This window comes from Theropithecus gelada, chromosome 13 (genome assembly GCF_003255815.1).
Source record: "Theropithecus gelada isolate Dixy chromosome 13, Tgel_1.0, whole genome shotgun sequence".
In the NCBI taxonomy this organism is placed as follows: Eukaryota; Metazoa; Chordata; class Mammalia; order Primates; family Cercopithecidae; genus Theropithecus; species Theropithecus gelada.
In genome coordinates this window covers 71,201,795-71,218,264 of record NC_037681.1, presented here as the reverse complement: position 1 = coordinate 71,218,264, position 16,470 = coordinate 71,201,795, and the positions used below count along the sequence as shown (strand labels likewise).

At 36.9% G+C, this 16,470-nt stretch overlaps 1 protein-coding gene across 16 annotated transcripts in view; it reads left to right on the top strand.

The window, feature by feature from the left end:
• NRXN1 (neurexin 1) overlaps positions 1–16,470 on the top strand; it is a 1,133,364-nt gene that overhangs the window by 417,954 nt on the left and 698,940 nt on the right. For all 16 annotated transcript variants that reach the window (XM_025353854.1, XM_025353853.1, XM_025353851.1 and 13 more), the window contains one exon: positions 545–706. In XM_025353854.1, coding sequence (XP_025209639.1) covers positions 545–706 — 162 coding nt within the window. The remainder of the gene's footprint in view (positions 1–544; positions 707–16,470) is intronic.

Genomic DNA, 16,470 nt, shown 5'->3' with positions numbered 1-16,470 from the left:
GCACATCAGCGTGTGCCGCTTCTACTGGTTGTTTTGCCTTTTCTCTCCCTTTGGCATGGACTTAGGCACTTGCATGCTGAACAATTGCTGCTCAATAGTGCAAATAGTGATGTTGCTGGAACTAGCTTGCGCCTTTTATGTTAACAAGGTGCACGTTGTGATTAGTTAATAACAGACAACTAAACTTTACTAATATGTACACCAGCAAAACTAACCTAGGAAGCATTTTACTAACACCATTTTTGTGTCTGCTCAATAACTTTTGAGTTGCAATAGGGATGATGCTGACACTAGTTCAATAATCAGTTAACTGTCTAACTAGTTTAGATCTCTTAGGGCTAGTTGAATAGAATCTAAGAATAAACCTCAAACAGACATGAAAATGGGTTCCATCATAGGTCTAAAAACAAAAACCAAACAAACAGAAAAAAGAAAAAAGCAAAACAAAAAAAATACCAAACCAAAACACAAAACAGGCATATCCCAGGATTACAGTATCTAGGTCTGAGTATAGCGTGTCCTTTCCCTGTGCTTTGTTATCTAGGTGACAATATCAGTGGATGGGATTCTTACCACAACGGGCTACACGCAAGAAGATTATACCATGCTGGGGTCTGATGACTTTTTCTATGTTGGAGGCAGTCCCAGCACAGCCGACCTTCCAGGGTCACCAGTCAGTAACAACTTTATGGGCTGTCTCAAAGAGGTAAATATCGTTGTCATCAGAATCATTCCTAATTCATGATCTCATCATTTCAGATCCAGCATGAAAGCACCTTTGCTGAAGACCCGATGTTTCCAGACTCAAATGGCACAACTTTAAATTCAGTATTCCACTATTGTTTATGTAGGATTGGGGGAGGGAAAACAGCCCATAGATCATTCTGAAAGAATTAGGTTCCTCTTCTTTACTAGTCTGTAAGTAATTTACATTTGAGAGTTGTGTGGACAGCTGATATTAGCTGTAAAAGAAAGTCAAACAAAAAGAAGTACTGGGTCTAAAGTTAAGGTAATTGGTTTACTTGCTTATTTCTACCTAAATTCCATAGGTGTTATGTAAACAGTGAAGACTTTTTTGAGTATTAAAAGAAAAAAAGAATAAAAAGAAATTAGGCTATAGGAGAAGGAACGACTATGTAATTCAAAACAAAACTAAAACAAAATAAGTCTGTATAATGAAATAATTTTGTTCCCTTATTTTCAACACGTTCTGGAGGAAGTAAAACTGTTTCATTTGTTATCTGATGAATTTACTTGATATTTATCTGAGCAAGAACGTCAAACTAAATGATATCAATAATTTCATCCCTCATTATCAGCTGTAGTTGCCTATTGTAACTTTGTATAAGATTGGGATTTGTTGGGTTTGGGGGAGAGAAAGATCAAGAAGTTCCTGAATTTCATTTTTTAATGAATATTTTCCACAAAAGCTACCTTTAAAAAATTTCATTCAGCCGGGCGCGGTGGCTCAAGCCTGTAATCCCAGCACTTTGGGAGGCCGAGACGGGTGGATCACGAGGTCAGGAGATCGAGACCATCCTGGCTAACCCGGTGAAACCCCGTCTCTACTAAAAAATACAAAAAACTAGCCGGGCGAGGTGGCAGGCGCCTGTAGTCCCAGCTGCTCGGGAGGCTGAGGCAGGAGAATGACGTGAACCCGGGAGGCGGAGCTTGCAGTGAGCTGAGATCCGGCCACTGCACTCCAGCCTGGGCGACAGAGCGAGACTCCCTCTCAAAAAAAAAAAAAAAAAATTTCATTCAGACACAATCCAATTTATTTGGACTACTGGAACCAGAGGTTCCTCTTACATTGTATGGCTACAATTTAATTGCATAGATTTCTAAAAATCAAAGTTAAATAACTTTGAATTCACTAACTGTTAGCCATAGGTGGTGTTGATAAGCAGTGATGTACTTTGATTTATTCTAAAGTAAATAATTTAATCATATAAACTTGATTCAGTTAAGCATTAGAGAAAAACAATTACTACTGAATTATCCTTCCCTGTCTTCTCTTTATGTGAATATACTGTTTGATTTGTTGCCCAGTATGTGGATGTATATAGAATAGTCCTGAGGGAGATTTAAAAGTACAATAGTTTTAACAAACATGAGGAGGTGCAGTTCTGTAAGGCCAAACCTACCCATGCTTTGTAGTAGGAGTGATAGATTACCTTTCAGAAAGTAACTTTTACTGGTTACAAATATGTAGTATGATCCAGGTTTGTGTTAAGCTGTGTAGAGGATGATAATCTAATAATTATTATTATTATTTATTATTACTATAGTACTAATATTTCCAGAGCTGTTATTTTGTGCTATTCTAAGAGCTTTATAGGAATCATCACAATATAGGTAGACATTTTATTATCTGCATGTTTCAGACAAAGAAACTGAGATTTGAAGCAGGTAAGTTTCTTGGGGAAGGTTGCACAACTAATAAGTATTAAAGTCTAAAGGTTAATTGAGGAAGTCTGATTTCAGTGTCCTTTGTGCCCTTAACTACCATAGTTAAGAGCCTTGTTGCAAGAGAAATGTTTGTTAGAGTTCCTGAAAGATTGTACAAACTCTCAAATATGTTATAAACTAAAACAATGTTTACAAATGTATAATAGACTGTGAGGATTGAAGTATTAAATTATTTAACACAGTTATTTGATTTAAAAAGCGCGTGAGATGAGTGAGAGTTCTAGAAGACAAGGAGAGAAACACGGAAGAGTCAGAACGTGAGCATCTCAGACAGTGACTGATTGACGCAGGCAGAGACGGAGAAAGTATATCAGGTGTGGTAAAAGAATGCTTAGATTTTATTAGAAGATTTCTGAAACTCCGTTCTAGTGATGGAAAGTGCAGGGCAGAGCCACATCCTCAATCACCCGTACCAACTTCCTCATTTTCACTGTGAGCCAGACCAAGTATAATCAGTCCCTACATCCTGCTTTATCTAGAGAACAGTAATCCTGCTTGGATTGGAAAAAAGAAGGGGAATCGAGGGATCTCTAGCAGAAATGGGAATCTAACTAAAGAATTCTTTTGGGCATCATAAAAAAAAAAAAAAAAAAAGGATTTCTGCAGTGAATCCCTGAGTTCAGCTGAGACACATAATCTTCTGATAATTCTGCGTAAGTGAAGCAGTTTTTTTGTGTGTGTATAAAGCTGCAGTTAATTGCCTTAATCTAAAATAACTCTAAAATAACAGTTTGAGATTAAACTGTGCTTCAGATTAACACCTCTAATTTATGAACTGATAAAGATTCCTTACCTTAGTATTATTTATATATATATATATAGGCCTTTTAACCACAAAAAACCACAATACCAAAAAATAAGTCAGGTGGTCTTCCGAGTGCCATGTTAGTTCACAGCTGGTAAATTCACAAAAGGAAGATTCACTCGTGCTGTTGTCACTATGGGGTTTGGATACAATTCACTCTTTTTTATTGATTAGACACCTTCCACCTCTGTCTTCTGCATCTGGGGTGTGTGTTATGTGTTTGAGGAAACATGGTCACTTTTTTCTTGACTTGTGTAATCTTTTTCATTTTATTTCTCCTGATGCACTATAGTTTGGAAGGATATCGGCACAATTAGTCTATAAATCAAAACATACCTAACTTGGAGGGCTTTTTCTTTCTTTCTTTTTTTTTTTTTTTAAGAGATGGAGTCTTGCTCTGTTGCCCAGGCTGGAGTGCAGTGGCATGATCTCGGCTCACTGCAATCTCCACCTCCCAGGTTCAAGCAATTCTCCTGCCTTAAACCCAAGTAGCTGGGACTAGAGGCATGCACCACCACACCCAGCTAATTTTTGTATTTTTAGTAGTGACGGGTTTCACTGTGTGTTGGCCAGGGTGGTCTTGAACTACTGACCTCAAGTGATGTGCCCACCTCGGTCTCCCAAAGTGCTGAGTGTGGTGGTTCAAGCCTGTAATCCCAGCACTTTGGAGGGCTGTTTAGTTGTTCATAGTTTCCATCCATGTCTGAACTGTTATCTATTTAGAAGTCCCTGCTCTTGTTACTTCTGAAATGAAATAGTCACAAAGTATCATGGATTCTGAGTTAAATCGCCTTATTTCAAATGGTCAGCTTTGTGGAGTTACTGAAAAGAGAGGGATATACCCATGTTCATTCTCATAGAATCTCTCTTAACAGTAAAGTCTATGTAAATTTTCCTGAACTCTAGCTTGGACTTCCTGGCCTATACCACACTGCATGTGTAAACCCTTAATATGACTTCATTTATTGGCTGATAACATTTTTGTTTTCAGTCTAGTATGTAGTCCCTCTTAGCATAACCAGTCTTGAAGGAGATTCTAATAACACCTTGTCTGAAGTTATGGGAGAAATTTTGGAGTGTTAGAATGGAGTAGATCTTGGAAATCATTTTCTAAGTTCAACTTTCTTCTTTTGGGGAAACAGACCTAGAGAAGTTACTTGACCAAGAGTAATGAAGGGGGTCCAGGAGGATTAGAATACAACACCCTATCAAGTGAAATATAATATTTAAATGGCTGGTTCTATTTCATTGTAAACAATGGCACTCAAGGTATAAAAATACCACTTTCACAAATTTACACATTTATTCCTTAAAGATTAAAGAAATAAAAGGAAATCATTCAACATATTGAAACAACCTATAATCTCATATTCATTAGATGCAACTTAGGTCTTTCCCTTTTTACCTTTTAATAATATCTATTTGAAATGAGACTTTGCTTGCATGTAGAACAACTAATCCTCAATTGGAAAGTTACTTTTATGTATGTGATTATCAAATTTCAAAATAAAATAAGATTAGTTCGAAATAATTTGGTGAAAACTAACCTGAACTTTATATGGTGCTTTGTTTAAAATGACAAGGAACTTTGAATGGCCAGGAATTCAAATAGAGATCAAAGTAGTTTTTTTTTGTTTTTTTGTTTTTTTGTTTTTTTTTTTAAAGATTCATATGTTCATCACAAGTAAATCAAAGTCTGGGAAAATATTTGTACTCATTGAAAAATGACTCACAAGTTTAAATTTGAAAAGAAAGTTAAAGAAAAATTGTAAATAATAAATTGCCATTATATACAGCCCATACCTATGAAATTCTTAGAGGATAACAGGTCTTTTAAAAATACGCTTTTTAAATCTGATTTTTGCAAAGGCAACACTATGTTTTGACAGAAATACCTGTTTATATTCTTTGCATTTTCATAACACTGAGTGAAAGCTGAAATATATGTTACTTAAGAATTTTCGATCATTTTATATTTAATTAAATTTTCTTTTTTTTTTTTTTTTTGAGACGGAGTCTTGCTCTGTCACCCAGGCTGGAGTGCAGTGGCCAGATCTCAGCTCACTGCAAGCTCCTCCTCTCGGGTTCACGCCATTCTCCTGCCTCAGCCTCCCGAGTAGCTGGGACTACAGGCAGCCGCCACTTCGCCCGGCTAGTTTTTTGTATTTTTTAGTAGAGACGGGGTTTCACCGTGTTAACCAGGATGGTCTCGATCTCCCGACCTCGTGATCCGCCCGTCTCGGCCTCCCAAAGTGCTGGGATTACAGGCTTGAGCCACTGCGCCCGGCCTATTTAATTAAATTTTCTAACAAGCAGTTTTTGAGTAACTGCTACAAAAGGAGAGGAGATTAGAAAACCTTGCAGAAAGAGAAATCATGTTGTCTGAGATGTTCAGACTCTATTTGAGGACATCTTGCCCATTTACCTAGACCACTTGGAAAGCATTTTCCTGTAGAAAACTCTCACAGTTAATTCTTCAGGTGTTCACCAGATATATTTTAAGAATCTTTAAAGATAGATGAAAATCTCACTAGTACGTGTTTCTACCCCAATATTTTCTTCCTAAGTGTTTCTGTAGTCACTGACCTATCAGGAAGGGTCATGGTGCTCCCTCATTAATCTCCCCCTCAGAACCATTCCTGCAATTATTATGCATTTCCTGGTCTCTTTGTGCTGCCAAATGCTCTGAAACACTTATTTCCCTCCTGCAGAGTGAACATTATTTAGCATAGTTTGTTAGTAAGGAAATGAAACTGAAGAGGTAGTAAAGGACTGTGTGTTGAATAAAACAACCTAGAATCCTTTATTTGAAGTTTATTTTTAGTCACATGTACCTGCTGGAGGTTTTACAATCAGAGTGGAGACATTGCCTGTGTGAGGTAACTTAGAATGCTGCCACTAAAAATTTCTCAGATTAAGCTTAAGGAAGTATGAGAGAGAGAGAGAGAGAGAGAGAGAGAGAGAGACCAAAAAAAAAAAAAAAAAAAGTTTGAAATGCTAAAGGGAATTAAGTCCCACTGAAAATTTCATCAACCTAATTAGATCGGCTCAGCCTTTAATTACACTTAGAAACATTTATTACCCCAAATTTGGAAGATGCTATTGAGGTAGATGAGGTTTGAAAAATATTCTATCCTATGTAAGCATTTTTGCTCACTGTGGAGAAAATGATTGATTCCTTAATGAAATCTGTGTGATCTCCTCTGCCATATGAAGTGCCCACATCACAGTGTACCAGCATCAATGCATCAATGCTGGGAAAGAGATGAAATATTTCACTCCTGCAAATGCCCCTTAATCCCTATCTTTCTTCTTTTGGACAACAGAGAAACTTTTAGAAAGTTTTGAAGGCTTCTCAATTTATGCCCTTGTGTGGTTGACCATGCTCATCAAATTTGGGTACTCAAGTGTCTTTCTTGTTATTTCCCTCTTTGCTCAGAGAGGAATAGAATATCTGTCATTTACACGTAAAAACAAAATCTCATAGCAGAATTTGCATTCTAATTTATTCCAGTTTTGGAATAAAAGGCTTTGGACCTGATGGATAAAGTAACCTAGCAGGAACTTGGAGGAAAAAGAGATCTTCAGTGACACCTGGAAATCATGCCAGATGAGAGGAGGGAGGGCTGCTTTAGTTGGCAGAGAACTCACATGGAATCCAAAATCATGATGAAACAATTTATCCCCAGGTTTTCATATCCTCTAGTCTTTTCCTTGTTGAGGTCCCTGACTTATTGCCTCTCTTCTCTTATTATTAGTCATGGTCCATGTCCTGCTTGGTACCATTTTACAATTTACTTACACTGACCTTCCAACATGCCTCATCCCTCACTCTTTAGGGAAGACAGTTGCTTTTTGCTTTCCCACTTCACTTTTTCCTAAACATTTTCCATACAGATCCACATATTTTTACTTACCATATCATTATATAAATATGGATAATACTATCTTGATTTTATGTGGTGATATGTCTTCACTTGTATGAACCATTTTAAGATAGGCTTTGCTAATGCCCACAAGATGAATAGCCTATGATAAAATACAGAGATGTCCCTTCACTCAAGGACTTATGCATTGGCCAGGCTGATGCGCAGCTGATGCTCAGGTTTTGACCAGTGTCGGACTGACTGTGGCTATGGGCTAACTTTTATATTAAAAGTGTTCCATGTAGGATCAGTATGCACTATACAGTATGTCATTTTGTTGTGTCAGCTGGAATGGGCTGACTCACAGAATAGCCATGTTCTTGTAATAACAATAGTATATATTTGAGCTAAGTGCTCTGGCTATTCTATTCTCTACAGCCTAGTGAGCACTAGAGATGATGCCTCTAGCTGAGTGACAATTTTCTGGCTTCTCTGTGCTGTCTTCCTAGAGGCAGGGTCTTGGTTTAGTACTCAGAGAGAGTCTGGTTTAGCCCATCTAGGATAGGCAAATGGGCTTAATATTTTCGGCAGAAGTTCAGGTATAGAAAGAAATTTTTTTCTACCTGATTTAAAACATGGAAGATGATAGTTTTGTTTTGAAAATTTTAACAAGAAAGCTAGATGGGGTTTGTGGAAATGTCAAAGGCTTTGACAGATTCTTATGTGTCATTAACCTGATTTGTTATAGGCCCAGCCTAGTTTCTTCTAGATCTTGGGAATACTGAAATGTATTTCAGTTTTTCTGATGTAATAGTTCAGTACTTAAATGAAAACAGAGGTCGATTATCCTTGCCTCCTTTCATGTGTAAAATAGCACACTGCAGAAATCCTCCTTTCCTTTAAAAAGTCTTCACGATAACTCATGCAGGGTAATAATAACCATTCCCTTATGCAAATGAGGACTCATGAGACCTCAGCAGAACATGTGGCTGTGAGTGCCATCCCTGAGTTAATAGTCTGCTAGTAGAGCATTTTATCTGCATCAGATCGTTCAGACAAACCCCCATGGCATAAACGCTGTAGTGCCTCAATGTGCCTACGATTGTACTGGGCACTATAAAAATGGACGTGAAAAGTAGGAGCTATTGCTGGATGGGTAAGGGAGTCAGCATATTCAGAGAAATAATAATAATATATTAAGCATTTTTTATTTCTCGTAAAATCTCTACAACATCCAGTGAGTTACCCAACAGGCATGTGCCTGGGGGCATCAGGAACACAGTAAAACAACTTTTCAAAAACAAATCCATGAAACTGTGTGAAATAATTTGATATTTGGTATTTCAAACCTATCAGCAAGGGAGTAATGGAAGAAGAAAAAAAAGTTTTTGGTGGATTTCTGGTATTTTGTCTTTACTAGTCCTTTTTTGAGTACAGTATGATTATTATATTGTGGAGAGGGATGCACCACCAGTTTCTCAGAGCCTCATAATTCCAAAGGTAATACTCTAAGCATGAAAAGAGGTACACATAAATACTATCCCTATTTGGCAAATGAAGACATACAGACAAGAAAAATGAAGTAACTGATGTAGGGGAAAATAATTAGTAACAAAACTAAGCTCCTACTCAAATAATCTGACAGTGGAATCCTTGCCCATAACTGACGCTCTGTGTTGCTCCCCATATCATGTTATAATCTCACTTCGCTTCTCTCATTCTCGTTATTTTTATAAAGATAAAATTAGACTAAATGAGCTTTGTAGGAACCTTTAGGGGAAAGAAAACAGAAAAACACAGCCTAGATTGCTGGGATATCAGAGAAGGGAAGATCTGATCAGCAAGAAGAAGCAGCAGGGAATATTTCTCAGATGCTCAGTTAGTTATACATGAGCTTTCAGTGGAATCTTTCCCACTCCCCACATGGAATTGGTCCGGAGCTGTTACCTCTGTGAACCTCTTCTCTACTCTGGCAGCCTGCATACTTTTCCTCCTCTAAAGGCAAACTAATATAATGCTTGCTATTATTTTCCATACTGTGTAGCTGACCATACAAACAGGAATGCACAGAAAACATATTTAGAAGCACTTTCTAGATTTTTATAAAGTATTGGCTCTATACATTGTTAAGGGTAAGTTCACTTCTGTGCATTGTAGCCGTGGAGGCAAGGGAAATAAGCAATTGGGGCAGAAACCAGGCACCTTGCCATAGACACTCCTCTTCGAGATTGGATTCAGGGAGCCCCATCTGCTCAGGTCCCCAAGGAAATGGAACCCAGCTCTTCAGTCCATAAAGCATCTGGTGAGTTCTTGTCTGGAATTCAGCTTTTCAAACATAGAATCTTTCCTTCCAGGGGACCCACAGATTTTTATTTCCCATCATTTTCAGCAGATGCCCCATAGCCTGGAACAGTATCAGCGGTTGGCATAATGAATTGTAGTACTTTCAAACATCAAGCTAGCATAGCATGGTCTGGCAGGGGGTTCAGTGACATTTTCATTCTGAGGACTTGATACATTTTATAGAATATGACATTTTTTAGCCCAGTAGAAAGCAGCAATGAACAATGTCTGAGACTGAACATTTTCTCTTAATTTCAGCACCTACCAGAGCTTCTTGTTTAAATTGCTCCATTTGCTTATGCATTAACACTTGCATGTGCACATTAAATTAATCAACATTAAAAATACCTAGTATGGGCCGGCCGTGGGGTGGCTCACGCCTGTAATCCCAGCACTGCGGGACACCAAGGCGAGTGGATCACTTGAAGTCAGGAGTTCAAGACCAGCCTGGCCAACATAGTAAAATCCCGTGTCTACTAAAAATACAAAAAAATTAGCCAGACATGCTCACTTTAACCCAAGAGGTAGAGGTTGCAGTGAGCCGAAATCGTGCAGCTGCACTCCAGCGTGGGTGACAAAGCAAGACTCTGTCTCAAAATATATATATAAATGTATGTGTGTGTGTGTGTGTGTGTGTGTGTATATATATATATTTATTATTATTACTACCCATGTTCTAGTAATAACTATAATGTATATTTGGGCTAAGTGATCTGGCTATTCTGTTCTGTACAGATATATATATATACACACACACACACACACACACACACACATATATATATAGAGTATGTGCCAGGCTGTCTGCTAGATATTGGGGCATATAGATGAATAACATAATACACTCAGGAATCTGGAGAGAGAGTTGGACAAATAAATATAGATTTACAATACAAGCTTCCTAAGTGAGGTATGAAAAATTCCTCTAATAGTACATCAGAAGCTGTAATTAGATTTGCAGAGGAAATTAGTAATCATTTCAAAGAGAAGGTAATAAAGTAGTCAGAGTTTGTCTCTTTTTGCTAAGCTGTATACTGGGCATGATAGTATATGGGATTGAAGTGCAGTGAATTAGTTCCACTATCACAATTGGAAAAGAATAGGAAAGATAACATAAGATGAAGGATCAGAAAACACATTGCAAAAAAAGAAAAAAGAAAAAAAACCTTTCCTATACATTTAAGTTTGTTACTTAACTAAGTTTGAGCTGTCTTTTTTTTTTTTTTTTTTTTTGAGATGGAGTCTCGCTCTGTCGCCCAGACTGGAGTGCAGTGGCCGGATCTCAGCTCACTGCAAGCTCCGCCTCCCGGGTTTACGCCATTCTCCTGCCTCAGCCTCCCGAGTAGCTGGGACTACAGGCGCCCGCCACCTCGCCCGGCTAGTTTTTTGTATTTTTAGTAGAGACGGGGTTTCACCGTATTAGCCAGGATGGTCTCGATCTCCTGACCTCGTGATCCACCCGTCTCGGCCTCCCAAAGTGCTGGGATTACAGGCTTGAGCCACCGCGCCCGGCCGAGCTGTCTTTTTAAAAAATCTGAAATTCATCCAAAACAAAATGAGTATTTTGGAGTTCCTCTTAATTTCTTTTATGAGATGATATACTCTTGTCTTTAGATCTTTGGATCAAAGTCCTTATGTTTGGAAGGAAAGTATTTCTGTGCATGATAATTGGTGTCTTTTTTTTCCCCAGGAAAATTATCACTATTGAAACACATTTAAAACAAATTAATTGCTTTTAAATGAAAATAATACTCTTATTCAGAAGCATGTGATTTTGAATAATAGGAAAATTAGATTTTTATCTTTGTGGAGTAAATATTCTGTGCACAGAAAAATTGTGACTGGGTGTTTAGTTTCATAGATAGTACATGACAAGGGACTATGTACCAGGCTCTCTGTGGAGTACTAGGGACATAAGACCATTAGGTTGACATATGTCATTTAATCAAGGTCATAATAAGTGAATTGCCCTTGACATATGGATGTATTTTTGTGAGCCTAAGTTTCTAAATTTGAATTAAACAATAACTTGTTATAGGTAACTCATTGCATTAAATTAGTTAAAATGAATGGCTTTAGGATCAGACAGTCCTGGATTCCAATCCTGGCTCCCTTAAACTTGGTGGTTGTATTACCTGAGATAAGATAGTTGATGTTTCTGTGCTTTAATTTCTTTCCCCTCTAAAGGATTAAGTGAGACTATGTAATTGAGGCTTTGAGAGTAGTGCCTGGTATATTGTAATATCTCAATCAAGTATAAACTTTATTAATATTCTATTAATATAGTGAGGATTAGCTACAATTATCTTGCAGACAGGGCCTTCTCATGGACTTATGGCCTATGCAGTCACGTGGGACCCCACACATAGGAGGGCCCTGCTCTTCATTTAATATCTTCTTATTGTCATCTTGAAATTCTTAATAACTTTTGAACAGTAGACTTCTCGATTTCATTTTACACTGACCCCTACAAATATGAGAATTGTCCTGGTTGCAGATGAATTTATGAGATTTCGCACACATTGTCTCATTTTTAAAGGTTGTTTCATTTAACTGTTCTAAGAGCTTTGTGAGAAAATTGAATTAACTTGGAGACCACAAATTATATATAATATCATCAGAGCCATATCCCTAATATGTGAAAAAAAGTCAGAAGGAAACCTCTGTTTCTTGACTGCAAGCCCAGTGTGCTTTCCATTTTGTTATCCTAAAATATGACATCCGCCATCTAATGTATCAAAAATTGGTAAAGATAAATAAGAAACTTGAAATTTTTAAAAAATATGAGTACCTTGTTAAGGAACTGAATTGGGAATTTAATTTTTATAGTTCAAATACAAGTAATTATTTTAATTCTTAAGAATGTTATCACTGTCTTCATCAGATTTCATTTTGTATTACTTTTCGGAAGCAGTTAGTCTTCCCTACCTGTGTTCACTACCTGTAAATCAAGCAGAGTCTCATATGAGAGTCTGAAATGTTTGTTTGAAAGAGTAAATTGACCTTATTCAGTAACGTTTTCTTCCCCAAGGTATCCAGGCTATAAGGTATGATCATCAAGGATTGAAACCAATCTTTCATTAACATTACCTTTAGTTATTGTTTAATAATTATTTGGTTTATTATTTATTTAACAACACATGTATATAAAACTACATAGAAGATATAGAAACAAGTTTTAAACAAGGACATGCAACTAAAAGCTGTAGTTTTTAGGTAGTTTGAAAGGAAATAAAGCTCATGAACATCTCATAGAATACCTAGAGATTTGCTAAACAAGATGTGGACTGTGAACCAGCAGCATGTGCATCACCTAAGAGCTTGTTAAAGATGAAAAGACTCATGCCCCTTCCCATGATCTACTGAAAGAGTCTACATTTTAGTAAGATCCCCAAGTGATTGCATATATATATTAAAGTTTAAGAATCACTGAGCTAGAGCACGTCAACCACCATATTATATTGTCATCGTTAACAGTATTGGTGCACAATTATTTTATTGATCACTAAACACTGCCAATTAACCTAAATCAGGGTGCACCTTGATTGCAACTCAAATCCAGATTTTAGAAATAATAAATGTAAAACTGCTAATTTGTAGCTCAGTAGTGACTCTGAGGCTTACAGCTAGTGTCAAGATCCCACAGAAACTCTAATTTACCCCCAGGTCCCAGGTGGGCTTGGCCTTCTTTCTGGAGATGGAAGTCAGGATCTTCTAGTCTGATTGCACTGATGGCAGATGAGCCACGAGGACTCTTGTAGGGATAATCCCCTAACAATCCAAATTAGGAGCAGCTGCAGTCTTGGAATGATGGTGTTGACTATCCAAGTAATAAGCTTTTGATTCTGAAGTAGTTGGACCTAAGCCCAAGACCATTAAAGTAAAATGCCTGTGTGTTTTAATATCAGTTTAAAACTAGGTCTCCTATACTTTTATTTGATTTTTAGAGTCCTGCTTTCATAGCAAAATTTTTTCACTTGCCAAAATGCAGAAAATCACTATGTGCAGGTTTACTTGGGTTAATTATCATTTCTGTATGGTAATATCCTTATGCTGAATTCTGAATATATTCTTTATTTTTAGGCCATGGTTTATATAGGATTATTTTACCTTACCACAATTTGCTAACTTATGTATTTATTTCCATTTTAATGACTTTGTAATATAATGGCTTATGCCCTAAAGGAGGTAAACTCTTCCTTGGATATAAGCTGGACAGTTGGGGATTTGCAGTCTTAAGAAACAATTTAGGGAAATGCTGCTTATGCAACATGAATTTTGTGAAGAGTCCCTTAGAGGCACCCATGAAGTATGGCACCTCTCTAAACTGAAGCACACCTGCCTTGAAATTTTAGTGGTGATTAGATGAACAAAGGGATGCCTTTAGCTGACACAAATAGAAACACTATTATTTCCAGAGAGCCTGTCAGTGTATGCTTACATCATGTTTATAAAAAGACGACTTTGTCTGAAGTGAACTGACTGCAGGCTTTGCAGAGAAGAAGGAGCTGTCCCAGCCTCTCACATTTTCTTTAGGACATAAGAATTTTATGGCATTTTATCCCTTTTCACACTCTCTTCCCCTCAACCGAGTTTGTATTTAGAGGCTATTTGTTCCAAAATATATATTCAAACTAAATTAGGCTTCGTTAGATGACAATAACACTGAAAATACCACCACCACCCCTACTGTCCACGCAGAAAAATGCAGCATTTTTTCACTTCACTTGCAGTCTTAATAAACTCTTTCTTTTTGTCTTTGAAATACACATAACACGCGAAGCAATTAAATGTCAAGTGGAATACTTATAAATGTAGATTAACCACAAAGGAAGAATTTTGCATTCATAGTAGTTTTTCTTTAAGTAGTACTTCTGATCCTCAAATTAAAACTATCATTTCTTTTTTTCAGTTCTAAAACTTTGTTATTTTTTAATTTTTAATCTTAGAGGGAAGAATTGACTGGAAAATTAATGGGTGGCTTGGGAAAAGGTAACTGTGTCATCTAGCCAAATGAGTATATTCTAATGTATGAAAGAAGTTTTATTTTATTATTATTATTAGGTATGAGCAGCTCACACAGGATCTACCCACTTAGCAAATATTTAAATGTACAACATAGTATTGTTATGTATAGGCACAATGTTATACAGCAGATCTCTGGAATTTATTCTTCTTGCATAATGAAATTTTATATTTATTGATTGACCCCATTTCTCCCTTCCCCCAGACCCTGGCAACCACAATTCTATTCCTTGCTTCTATGACGTAGACTGTTTTATGTATTTCTTGTAAGTGGAATCATGCAGTATTTATCCTTCTGTGACTGGCTTATTAATTTGGCATAATGTTCTCAGATTCATTCTTGTTGACATATATTGCAGGATTTCCTTTTTTTTTTTTTTTTCTTTTTTCTTTTTTTTTTTTCCTGAAACAGAGTCTTGCTCTGTTGGCCAGGCTAGAGTGCAGTGGTATAATCTTAGCTCACTGCACCTTCCACCTCCTGGGTTCAACCAATCTCCTGCCTCAGCCTCCTGGGTAGCTGGGATTATAGGCTCATGCCACCATGCCTGGCTAATTTTTGTATTTTTTGGTAGAGACGGGGTTTCACCATGTTGGCCAAGCTGGTCTTGAACTCCTGATTACAAGAGATCTGCCTGCCTTGGCCTCCCAAAGTGCTAGGATTATAGGCTCCTGGCTGATTTTCTTCTTTTTTAAGGCAAGGTAATACTCCCTTGTGTGTATATACCACATTTTTAAAAATCCATTCATCCATCAATGGACATTTAAGTTGTTTGCTCATCCTGGCTATTGTGAAGAGTGCTATAGTGATCATAGGATTACAAATATCTCTTAAAAATTCTGACTTCATTTCTTTTGGCTAAATACTCAGAAGTGGGATTGTTGCATCATACATTAATTCTATTTTTATTTTCTCGAGGAACCTCCATACTGTTTTCTAGAGTTGCTGCACCATTTTGCATCTTCACTAACAGTATACGCAGCTTCCAGTTTATCCACATCCTCTCCAACAGTTGTTGTTTTTTTCTTTTTTGTCTTTTTTAATAATAACTAGCCTAACAGGCATGAGGTGATATCTCACTGTAGTTTTAATTTGCATTTCTCTGGTGATTACTGACGTTGGGTATCTTTTTACATACCTGTTGGCCATTTGTATTTCTTCTTTGAAGAAATGTTTATTCACGTCCTTAGCCCATTTTTAATTGGGTTATTGTTATCACTGCTGTTGAGTTTCTACTGGAGAATGGGGTAACTCCTCCAAATGTGTTCATTTATTCAACAAGTCCTCACTGGGTGCCAACAGAATCTTAAGCACTGACTAGATGCTAGATTTACAAATATGGATAATTCACATTCCCTTGGCCAGATTCCAAAGACTCACAACAATAAAAAATGAATTACAGTGCCTTTAATTCAATAATACAATGTAGTCAGTGACCAAAACAAAATTGGCACTGATCTAGATGCTAAATAAGCATAGAAACAGGATTAAGACATGGTTCAGGAGAGATAAACACACACTCAATTAGATATTTCTGCTTTTTCATCTCACCTTTGAATTATCTCTATCATAGCATTTATTGCTACTATAATGTAATTTTACCAGTATTTGATCAACTGGGGTTTCCCAAGTAGATGAAACCCTAAAGGCCTAAGACGTCTGTTGTAGGTAATAGTGCTAGTTATATATCCTCCTTGGGATAATTGAGGAAATACTCAAATGACTTTCTGTTTTCTCTGTTTTAGATGAGGATTTGGGTTGAGAAAAGCTGGTAGTAATTTTTGTGATGGTAGAGATTGTGACTTTTATTTCTTTAATGGTATAATTTGGGGCATAGTAGGTATTCTATAACCTTTGTGTAGATTCATTGTAATTACATTCAAATGAAAGAGGTTCTACAATAGAGATTTATGCTACATTCTTTTTTTTTTTTTTTTTTTTTTTTTTTTTTTTTTTTTTTTTTT